Source organism: Passer montanus, unplaced genomic scaffold (assembly GCF_014805655.1).
Source record: "Passer montanus isolate IOZ18808 unplaced genomic scaffold, ASM1480565v1 scaffold11, whole genome shotgun sequence".
NCBI lineage: Eukaryota > Metazoa > Chordata > Aves > Passeriformes > Passeridae > Passer > Passer montanus.
Window position 1 is genome coordinate 15,872,984 of NW_024357613.1, and position 12,605 is coordinate 15,885,588.

The following is a 12,605-nucleotide window of genomic DNA, read 5'->3' on the forward strand; positions in this document are numbered from 1 at the left end:
GTACAGGGACTCCATGGTGCTGGGTGGTGGGGAGAAGCAACAGCAATGATATTTGCCTGTTGTATAATGAGCTCTTCCTTTGCTGAGAAGTGGAAGAATAATCTTTAAGAGCATCTCTTGTGAGATATTCTTCCAGTGCCTGCTGTCTTTGTCTGTTACTCTTATCAGGAATAGAGTCAGATGTCCTGTGTAAAAAATCATTACCAGCACCTTGCAGTAATTGTTACAGCTATCTATGAAAGGTTGCAGAGGGGCAGCGTGGAGCAGTAAGAACAGGCAGACAGGCAGTTGTGACAATTCTTCATGGGATGTGGAAAATAATGCCTCTACTGTAGAGAAATACTAGAAAATACATGATTTTAGGGAAAAGGGAATTAAATATTTGTAGAGGGAAACAAGTCCAAGGCAGGGCATGGCAGCATATTTACATTGCCCACACTGTGCTTCCCTGCATCATCAGGCCACCTATGGCATAGGTATATTTAAAGAAGCAGTTCTTTCTAGTTACAGTGTTCCAGAGTGATAAAAAGCCATTAAAAGGTAATGCAGATATGGAAGCAAGGCTGATATATATCAGCAATATGACTTTCCATGTAATTTAATACACTTGATTTAGTATTGGTCATACATGAACATCAATAAATAAAGAAATAAATTCCACTATTCAGTCTTATTCAATAAACTAGGGTAAAGTATGTTAAAGTTAAAAAGATACTCAAGCAAAGAAAAAAAAACACCTCAGGGAGAACACAGAAATACACATTTATGGCAAAACCAACAATGTCTTGCAAGATACAGTCAATATGTCTAGTTACGTTTTTTATCAATCACAATACCAGATGTGCAATACCAAACTGACTGTATCACAAACCATAATAACTACATGATGTCACTACAACTGAGTTAAAGTCTCTGTATGTAGCTATTTCTGCACATTATCATGTCAGCATTTAACTAAATTTCTTGTAATAAAGTGCATGTAGAAACTAATCTTACTGAATTGTATCTTAAACCCACTGATGAGCTTAGTTTGCTCTGCCTCTATGTCAACCAAATGCAGAAACACAAGAGATTCACATACTAACTTTGGTGCAAACATACATACCTCAAAACAAATTTAGTGTTTTCAGTCTTGCCAGCTCCTGATTCTCCAGAGACTATGATGGATTGACTCATCTTAAGCACTTTCATGTCACGGAATGCTTTATCAGCTTAAAAAGAATATGGTTAACATGAAAAAAAATTAATACTTGGCAGAAATGCAAGGATAAAGTTAAGCTGCAGTGCAGAAAATGAAAATGTAACATTTTCAGAAATAGAAACAAAATATTTACAATTGAATTAATTACAGTTTATTAAATTCTGTTTCCCTTTAATTTATACTACAATTGTAATTCTTCCAACACTGACATGAAAGAACTCAAAGTCTTTGAAACAAAGGCCTACTCAGCTATATCCAGAATAAAACAAAACAAAATGAACCATCTAGAGCTAAATCTTTTTAATTAAATGTATTTAGAAAATAGTTTTCAGTGTTAATTTCTTATATTTTTAAAAGGGAAAATTTCAGTTGTACTTTGCTACAAGTAACATCTGAGGAAGCTTGGAAAAAATCTCTCTTGCTATGCAACAGGTACTCAAACCCCACCTAATTATCTTTTTGATTTCAAAATAAAATACAAAACAATGAGAAGGCTTTTAACATGTCAAAATTTGATCATAGTTTCCTTTTTTTTTTTTCAAAAGTGACTGAAATCAGATGTAAGCCATAAATAACATTTGAATGTACTTTCTGTCTGTAACACGAGCATATAAAAGAAAACATTGCATGTGCTGTGTCAACATAATTTAAGGCAAAGAAAATTATTACACTGAAAGACAGTATAAATCATTATTACACCTTTTTCACTTATAAAATTTGAATTTCTTTTTTAGTTTTTTGGGGGGGTTTTTTTGTGTTTTTTTTTTATGGTTGCAAATTATATTTACACTACTTAGACTTAAAACACTGGAAGTGCAGAATAACCCTAACAGAGTTGTCACAGTTGCTCATTTCCAAGTTCTTCAGAAAGATGAGAAGATTTGCAATTTTAGCCAGTAGTGATTTTGTTTTATAATAGTTCAAAGTAAGTTAATTACTGCTACAGGTGGCAATTTACAGATAACTCTGAATTATTCAATGTTTGGTTTTTTAAGAGACAAATACAGGCTCAATACATACCAATTGCAAAAACATGTGGTGGCAATGTTCCCAGCGATCTACCCTGGTACTTTTTGATAGTATCTGAAGAGTAAAACTTAGGTATATCAAAGTATGGATTCACTGCAATAAGAATGTTGGCTACATAGGTCTGTGAAGAAAACAATGAACAGCAAATTACTAGGCAGTATCCAAGCAAGTGGTTAACAGCAATTGTCTATTACTATTGCAGGCTATAACCTCCATATAACAATTGCATTTATGATCCTCTCCAGCTAATGCAAACACAAGACAGGATATATTTTTACAGTTCCTTTAATTATCTTCTCAGCATTTCTATGAAATTATCCTGGGAAAATTTCCTAACCACCGAGCTGTGGAGTATGTCCTGAATCTGACCTTTCTCCCAGTCTCCTTTTAAATTATTTCCTATTGTCTGCATTACTGGACCAAGGACAGGACGCCAAAACCTGCTGCTCAAAAGCAAATAAACTAAACTCATGGATAGCATAACACACTGTCCTCCAGTGAGGAGGATAGCTTTTCAATATCTAATGGAAGCAACTCAGCAGGAAGGACTGACAGGATCCTGCCTGGGAATGCATTCAAGCCAGGCAATAAAAGCATTCAGCCAAGAGAAAATTAGCTATAGCTGCTTCTACAGAGAGAAATACAGAATGCAAATGTTCTTTTACAGAGAAGGAATTTGAGAAGAATCTCAGACAAAGGCTGCTTTTTACCTTTCCACGGGACAAGGAACACTGAAGAGAGGGGATTTTTTAATGTTTCTGAAAGAAATTCTTATAGCTTAGTTATAATTGCCAGGTTACAGATAGGAAAGAAGAGGGGTCAGAATCAAATTAAAAATCAGATTTGCAGGAAAAGCTCTGAAGAAAATTAGGTAAACCTTCAGCCTGAATAACTTATTTGCTTTGTTGTTACTGAGAATGTCCCTAGAAAACTGAAATTTGGAAACTACTGTGTGATACATTAATAGAAAATTGGATCACACAATATATGACTTTTCTTAAATAGTTCTATTTTCAGCACTTATTTCATCAAAGGAAAACTTTCCTTCAAGAGTTGCAAATACTAATATTAATTTTCCTTTTAATAACAAGTATTATTAACCAGGATTTTTAAAAATGCATTAAACTGTTCACAAGGGAAATGTAGCTAAATTATAAACTGAAAAAAAGTTTGGTTTTTTTCCTTCAGAAAATACATATATTCTGGACAACTGAACATGCAGTTTCTTCAGTTTACACTGAAGAAAGGTTTTATGAACTACTATCCTACTTTATGAAAATACTATTCAATCCCATGATCAGTTCATATTCAGAATTTTACTTCCTTGAGGGGTTTTATTGTTTGGTTGGATTTCTTTAAGAAATATTTTTCCAGAGCAACATTCAAATGGTCATTTTTATTTATTTATATTTTAAAGCTAGTGCTTGATCTTGAGCCATAAAAAATTTAAAGCTATGTAAATTAACTGCAACAGAAGAAAACAATTATACTTTCTCTTTACATTTATACAAAAGGGTTTAGCTAAATTAATTTTATAATATATGCTAAAAGAAAAGTTGATTATTTTAACACAGACACTTTAAAATATGTGGAACTGTTTTGTATTATTCCTAGCCAGCTTTCTATTAGGAAAAAATTAAGAAAGAAAGAAAACTCTTATCTTCTGTTTCACAGCTGTCAGTATCTGGGCAGATGGCAAGGACAAAATGTAATTTGGTCAGAATTCATTAAGTACAATTAGGCAATTTGATAGCAATATAAAAGATTAAGATGGACATCTGAGCTAGGAGGTGTCAAAGACAGCACCTGTTTGCTTCGTTTAAAAATAATGAAGAAAGAAAACCATCTTTGTTAACAGTGAAATAAGTTACCTGTAGGAACGTATGTGATAGAAAGCTGTGCTATGGTTGCACACAAACAGTCATGTAGAGAAAAACCTATTGCTCTGCCTGCTAAAAATCAGATGGGATTCTGATCTAAAAGTATAATGTAAGGAAAACAAGGGGAAAAGGCCTACAACCTCGACCCTTTCACATTAGCAGTTCTGTTATAGGGGGAAAAAAAGCCAGAAGTGGAAACACTTGGTGAATTTTTGAAAGGACATCTCTATTAGACTGGTTGTCATGACACAGAATACTTACGTAAATTCTGTCCTTACTGTACCGAACTTTGATATTGTGAAGGAGAGTGGCTTCATTTAAATACATCAGGGAACCTGCAAGTAAAAAACAATCACATACCATTAAGAGCTCAGGACTACCTTTAAGTACAGAAAAAAACCTAAATCTTGAATTAAGGAGAATTTTCTTCCCCTCTCTTTGTTTGCAGTTTAATCCTATCATTTTTTTCACACTGTCTTAAGAAAGGAGTACTGACTCTATATACATTTTTAAAACTACAAACCTGCTCTCAACTGTACATTTGGAGATACAGAAAGCTGCTGAACAAAGAATTGGAGTGCAGAAGCTTCAAATACAGGCTCTGCTCAGTGTAAGCTTCTTTAACCAGCCTGTCAGTCAAACACAGTGCATCTGCCTTCACACCAGCCTCTAAGCACAGAAATTGCTGCCTACCAAAATCCCTACCAATGACTATTTCCTTCCTTCCAGTTCCCCTCTCCAATCTCAGCCACAGTGTCCCCAGGGTAATGCCAACCAACTGACATTCGGAGTAACAGCTGGGTTCTGGTGATTTTTGAATAGATGAACAGAAACATCTAATCTGGATCTGGAGGCAGCAACAGCAGCATCACAATACCAGGCACTAACCCATCCCTGCTTCAATTCTGAATTTTGTGAGTACTAGGCCTCCTCAGAGAAACTGTTCAGGGGAAAAAAAATGCTAACACACCAAAATCTACCTGTATTTTTCTCCTTTGTTCTTTAACATAAAACACCTGAGCCAGAGATTAGCTCATTTGGTTAGAGCATGGTGCTACTAAAACCAATGTTGTGCGTTTGATCCCTGTGTAGGCTAATATTTATTTAAGAGCTGGACTCAATGATCATTGTGGGTCCTTTCCAGATCAGAACATTCTGTGATTCTGTAACTGCTGAAGTGTTACAGGGTGGTTCAGACTGTAGAGGTTCAAATTCTGGCAAAGCTGGTCCTTATTTTCAGCTACAAAGCACTGGAAAGTGTCAGCAGCCTTAATTATAGAGGTAATTTCCAGTTCCCCCTATAACACTGTAAAAAATATTTTCCCTAAACCAAATGAGGACACTACTCATTACACAGCCTCCATTTTCAAATATGCTCAATCCTTTGTATCTCACTGCTTCAAATCAAAATGTACAACACTATTTTGTGTAGTGACAACTGACAGACTGCCACACTGATAAACCTCATAGTAATACAGTATAAAAAATTGTACACATCCAATTATAGATGGAGTAAGCACTGTACCATTAACATCTTTTCTTTTTAAGGAAAGACTGGACATGGCACTTTGTGCCACAGTCAAGTTGACACGGTGGTGTTAGTCAGAGGTTGGAGTCAGTGATCTCAGAGGTCTTTTCCAACCTAATTGGTTTTGTGATTCTGTAAGAGTAACCACTAGCTTGCACCTCACACAAGGGTCACATACACACCTCATCTATAATGACCAACAAAGTTGTTTTATGTTGAATTGACACCCTTTCTCAAGGGCTGCAGCAGCAAAAAAGTATTCTAACTTATTTACACAAATGTGCAAAAAGGGCTGTCAGTTTGTATGACCTAAAGTCAACCTGCCCAGCCACCTTGCCCCGTAAAGATACCTAAGTTCAGTAAGCAGATCTTAACATCTCTTTCAACATTCCTCCTGCTGAACCAAAATATACTGGCAAAGGAAAATGGGAGCTTCTCAGAAACATCTGTGGGTTTTTTTTTACCCTTCCTCCTGCAGTGGACTGAGGAGTGGAGGTGGCTCTGTTCCCTACTTATCTGCACTAGACTGGCCTGAAACAAAGTCAGGTTCACCAGCAAATTACAGCTTGCCTTTGGCTTGCATAGTTCTGCTGAATAACAGCCCTTCCCTCTATTACATGACTAAATACAGCTTTGTTTCAAATATCTGGAATCATTTACACTTCTCAAACGACCTCGTAGCTTCTGGTTTGTTCAGAAGAAACCACCTTCCTCCACAAAACCCCTTGTGCTCATATTCCTGTGCTGGCAGAGGCACACAAGGCATGCTTTAGCTTTACCCTAGGTAAACTCTCCCTTTGGATCATAACAGCCTTGAAATTGTGGCTGTACACAACTCCTTCATGAAACAACAGGCTGGCCCCCATGCCCACAGTTCCTCCTCTGCCAGCACAGCAGACATGCATTCCCCCACAGCCCCACAGTCACCGGGAGCTGCGGCAGCCAAGCACAGATACCCAGCGCTTCACTGCACAGCAGGACTTGTCCTCCCTTCCTCAGGCATTCTCAGTTCACATGGCTGAGAAAATGGCACTGGGACCACAAATAACAAGTCTGCCTTCACCTCTTTTATTGGGGTCATCCCTAGAGAAAGAGATATTAAAAGGAAATGGGCCAGAAACAGAAACTCCTGCTTGCTCTAATGAAAGTTGAAGTCTCCTTCTGGCCCTCTGTGTGCCTGAGAGGGGACAGCATAGTAAAAAATTAGCAAATTTCAAGTCATTTGGATCCTCAGTATTGAGATGAGAAATTATTACATAGTAATTGTCTATCAACACCCTTGACCATATCTTTGTAGGAACCTCTCTGCATTTGCAGTATTTTAAAGGAAGCAGTTAATCATCAACTTTTTATTAGGTTGCTTATCTCAAAAGCAAAGGAACCCAGATTTCCTTGTGTCCTCATTGCCCTCATAGCAATTAAAGCAGCTATACCTGCAGACTCAGTGTGCAATAGGAGCTTGCTCCCCAAGGGAATGCCATCACCTCAAGACATGCAAACTAAGGTTTATGTCAGCAAATTCAAAATGCATCTTCTTTAGCAGAAATCCTTTAGAAGAGGCATCCATATCCAAAGGCAAAGGAAGTCACCCAGAGGGAGAGAATTCTGAATATTCATATGGTCATGTCTAAATATAGCCAGTGTATATATGTGCATTTAGTTCTCCATATATTTACTTACACACAGACATAGTTCACATAGGTGAAGTGAGGCACTAAAAACTAGAAAATGCCAATGCCAGATTTACTCACAGTGGCTCTCCTGGCCCATACCATGAAGCAGGGTTTCTGTTGAAAATTATTTTATTGATTAATTGCAAGGCTCTGCATCTGTAGAACTGGGGGTTTTTTAACAGTCTTATCCAATACCCTGTCCTTTCAGGATTTTTTAGAACAGTTTTATAAGCACTCAATATAGTTGTTTTTCTTAGAAATCAATGATACCAAACACAAATGCTCTCTGACAGAGAAGGAAATTTAATTTGGGATTCACGCATCCTTCAAATGAACTGCAACTTGTGAGCAGCAAGTTAGAATATACTGGAAAGTTAAAATAATGTTTGATACAGAAGGGTTTATTGAACAAAGGATTTTTAACTGTTATCTTCTCATGAAGCCAAAGAAGATATTTTCTTTGACTAACTTAGTTGAATAGTATTTTCTTGGAATCCCAAATTATTTCCATAATCTCATTCTAGATTTCAATTCCCTGACCAGGACACAGAGGTGTCAGGACATCTCAGTAAAATCATTGGGACAGAGCCACAGATTAAATGCATTTCCCTAACAATCACCATGTAGAGAGAATACAGATAACAGCTTTGAAAAGTTTGAACCCACATCCTTGTTGCAAAAATATAAGCAGCTGGGAGCAAGGCTACCAGCTTGGTTCTAACCACACTGCACCATCTAAGTCAGATCATAAGATTCAGATCTCATCTTTTTGTTTCTTATGGAGAAGCTGTAACAGCTGTATTTCCTGTCATGGGATGTAAATACTAAACCCTATTACAGGACAGGAACTGAGGTTACATCACCTAGACCAGACCCTAGCCTCTATTTTAAACTAAGAACAATAGAAGGTATTTTTGGCCACTATTTACAAAGTCTTCAGTATTTTCACCAAGCAGTAACACTATAGGAAATGTTGAAAAACTTGCCTTCATCAGTATTCAAGATAGGAGAGACTCTGTGATTTGTTTATAGAGTGCAGCAACAGCAAAATATTTAACAGTTGTCTAAAAGCTGATCACAGCACTCACTCAGCTTTCTCAGTATTCTCTCCCCTCTCCCCAGATTTGACAATTGTTTCCATCCACCTAACTATAAAATATTTAATAAAATAAAAGTCCTGCAGATCAACAGTGACATTTATTACACAAGCTCACCTCAAAACTCCTCCACCAGCACTCCTATATCCAGTTCAAGTCTGTCATTTTCAGTGGTCCTGATAGGTCCAGATTCCCATTCCCAGTTTTGGGAAGGTAATCTTAAAACTTATATTCCATTACCTCTACTTCCACAAGAATGCTATCTGAGAAATTCCTTAAATGCAGGAAAATGCTATAGAAATACAGGTGCTGATAAAGACACCAAGTCTTTTGTCACACTATAAAAAGCACAGTTACACCCCTAATGTTGAATGAAGTATTTCGGAAGTCAAACAACAGTTTTATATGGGAATTATGCATCCATTCCTCTAAAGTGCTCAAATGAAAACTAAAACCCACAATAAATTATATTTTAAATGGGTTTCCTTTAAGAAGTTTAAAGGACTAGCAAAGGTCATACATAAATTCAAACAAAGACAACAAGGAAGAAAGAGGAAACTTGTAAGGAAACAATATTCATTTCATTGCATATATTTTTTTTTCAAATACATAATTTATTTTTAAATAACTTACAATTATCTTCCACATCCTTTTTGCTGTCCTCCTCTGCAGGAAACACTTGGTTGATAGCAGCCTGGAAAGTCTGTTAGATAAGAAACATTAACATTGTCAGAATTCCATAAAGTAGAAATATAGTTCAAAGACATCTCATGCAATCATACAAGTGAGTGCACTGTAATTGTGCACGATTTCAAATGAAGTCACCAGCTTTACACTTCAGAATTGGAAATTTTACTGAGTTACTAGATGCAGACAAAAAGTGCTGCATTTATATTAATACACTACATTATAAAAATGAATTCACAGTAATATATATTTTAGTGCAATAATATTTGATTTTCAGGTGAAAAATTGCATGTCATACTGTGCAATACAAAAAATAAGACTAAAAAAAAGTAATGCAAAGGTAACAGCATTATAAATTACACACAATTTCCTCAGTTTTGCAAGGAAGAAAGAATAAAATGCAAATCATTAGTTCAGTCAAAGGACTGTGATGTTGTTATGATAGGCTGTTTTAAATATTCCTACTTAAAATATTAATGTTCAATACATAACATCCACTGTATCACCAAATACTGTATTTTTGGTTATTGTTTTTTGGGTTTTTTCTTCAATAAATCAATACTAAAGTAAAACAAGACCTTCCTTCAACCCTTGTATTCCAGTTACACAAAACGACCATTTATCAAGTGTTCACATCCAACTGGAAAAACTCATAACAAAAGCATCATTGTTTCTTTTTTCATGTCCAGAAATCATAATTTATATTGCTGTAAAAAGGAAGGAAAAACATCCAAGCAAGCATGCATTACAGCATCTGCACAAAAATACCTATTGTACAAAGGAGATTTTTAATTACATTTTTTTTGTTTACTGTAGTAACAGCTCGTTTGAGCTAGCAATGAATGAACAAAACCCCTGTTGTACCAATTAAACACGACAGCCACCATGCCACTGCAGGCACAGGCTCCTTTTCCCCATGGAAATGGAGACAAGAAGTCTGGTCTAATATTTGAAAAGGCAACCAACTGGATCTAAAGAATGAACTTAATAAACAAACATGTTTGCTTGTTTAACATTGTACTCAGCAAGGTAGTCCCATGAGAAACATCTCACAGGGAAATTTAGGAGAAAGACAGCAACTTGTTTCACATTTGCTTGAGCGCAACAGTATGAGAGGTCCTGGGGCTTATACCATCATTAACAGCCACAAATTGCAACTCTCTTTGAAGCGGGAGGAGTTAAAAATGTCTCAGAGCAGAACTAATTGCTGCCAGACGGAAAGCATTAAATCTACAATATCCCTTCCCTACCAAGTTATCATAAAGTATGCAATTTGTAGCCATAATAAAATATATTTGGTCATCCCCTTATCAGGATCTAATGTAAAAAAATATGTACAAGATGTTTTCCTAAGGGAAACAAAGCTGCTCAATGACGTTGGAACATCTGAACATCCATCACACCAACTTCCTCCAAAATATTCTTTATCAGAGTTTGTGAGGGCCATGGAAGCCTTCAATGTCTACCTACCTCAGAAAGATGCCTGCTGCTATTCAGAGTTTTAGCAGGGCAGAGATTCACCACACCCTTTCCTCCCTCTCACAGCATTACTGTAACTACATATTATTATCATAATTTTCTCTACAAGTTTGTCAACAGTGAAGGTAAATCTTGTTTGGCAAAGATGTATTGGAATATAACACTTCCCTACATGATCAGTTCCCTGTGCATGAAACAGTGGGAAAGTTTAAAAATATGACCAGCTTTACAAAAATATAACTTCACTTCTTGTTCTTGTCTGCTGATGTGTAAACCCATTAACCACTAACAAAGGAGAGAATGAACACAATTCCCAGCTGTTCTGTGAGACTGTTCATAAACTTCTGAACTTTAACATTTCTGGAGCTAAAGTCAGCCATGCTAGAACTATCCCAGAAGAGGAATGGCTTTTTCAATGTACTCACCACTAAACCTTCTGAGTCAAGAAAATTTAAAGGAAAAAAAAAAAAGAAAACCAAAAAAAAAAGATAATTCAGAGAATTCCTACTTTTCTCATATCTGAAAGTTAATGTTTTCCTGTTGGGCTTTTTTAGATAAGAACATAGGTATAGTTTCAACTGTGTCCAAAAAAAGAAAAAAATTCACGGCTGTACATCACATTTGGAATACTTTATATAAAGTAAGGTACTTGTCATGTAGTATGACAGCTAGACGTGCACAGCTCCAAGTATTAAAATCTAGTAATTTAAACAGAAAATAAGATAGTAATCTAATATATCAATAAGAAAATATCCAAAGAAATTCTTTACTATATTGTCCCATTTTTAAATTTTTTAAACAATCGTTTTAAGGAAAAAACCCTTCAGATACTTGAGAGAAGACTTTTGCATTAATCATAACTTATCACAAATATGTTTTAAGGGAGTGCAGAGTGTATTAATCTTATGAGACAATAAAATGGTTTTAGGAAGCAAAACAAGGTTTAGGGCATTCTGAAGGAGTTTTGTTTGTCGTCTTTGTAATGAAGCAACCCTTGAAATCCAATGGCAATCTTAACTATTCTCCCAGAAACTAGATGAGTGAAAAAAGATATCTTTCCATTCAAGCAGGATCTTCTTTCTACCATGTAATCCAATATGTGTAACCATGCCTTCCTTTATACCTTCCAAATACAGACAGGAGACATCCTTACTCTCAGCTTATTTCACAAACTAACCTACAGCAGTACAAACCGTGTGTAAGACAGTGAGCATGTCTCACTTGTGCAAGTAAGTTGTGCTCACTGTTAAAAAAAAAATTAACAAAAAAAACCCCTTAGCTTGAAGCCCTGAACTTTGAACATTCTGATCCTTACTTTCAAAGTACATTTATTCCTTTATACCTAGCTGAGAAAAATACCTTTCTGGTTATTCACAGCATACCAGAGCAGGTGGCCCATAAAGCCTTCCATGACCCTTCAGAAGTGGCACAGAACCATAAGGTGTCTCTCAGTCGATGGCAGCAGGAGTGTCACCGAGTGCCTGCAGCACCTCACACCTTCCCAGTGACTGCCAGAAACTCATGACTGCTGATGCTCTAAGTGCCTGCCCCCTACTCCTCAGTGCCCCATGGTGCCCAGAATAGCATCTCAAAGTGCAAGCCCTTCCAGTGCATCTCTTCCTAATCACTTTATTTACATTTGCTACCTCCAAGAAAAGAGTAAATTTCAAATTTCACTGTCAACTGCCTTCTCCTTGTTTTAGCCTCGAAGAACAAAAGGATCCAAGATTACAAATCCCAGGGCATTCAGAAAAGAACACTTTAAGGAGAAATGAAAGCACAATACTAGCTGAGTTCAACAGCTGGTTCCCTTTCTACCTGTCCCTTCCTTGTACCATCAGCATATCACTGCTGGTGGGCCATGGGCCAGGACTGCCAGCTCTGGTACAACCAATCCAGTCTGGAGCCCATTCTCAGGGCAGGACTCCAGCTCTAGGTGTGACCCTGCTCATTAGCAAAGCACTCTCCAGTTTCTCTGGATTTTTTTTCCTGGCATTTATTTTCCAGTCCTGGCATTTATAAGCCTTGCAA

General features: G+C 36.7%; 1 protein-coding gene across 1 annotated transcript in view; it reads right to left on the bottom strand.

Moving 5' to 3' along the window:
- The window catches only part of MYO6 (myosin VI), a 107,741-nt gene that overhangs the window by 63,545 nt on the left and 31,591 nt on the right, over positions 1 to 12,605 (bottom strand). The window contains exons 3-6 of the mRNA XM_039727127.1: positions 9,042 to 9,111; positions 4,372 to 4,445; positions 2,222 to 2,351; positions 1,106 to 1,211 (exon numbers count right to left, since the gene is read on the bottom strand). Coding sequence (XP_039583061.1) covers positions 1,106 to 1,211; positions 2,222 to 2,351; positions 4,372 to 4,445; positions 9,042 to 9,111 — 380 coding nt within the window. The remainder of the gene's footprint in view (positions 1 to 1,105; positions 1,212 to 2,221; positions 2,352 to 4,371; positions 4,446 to 9,041; positions 9,112 to 12,605) is intronic.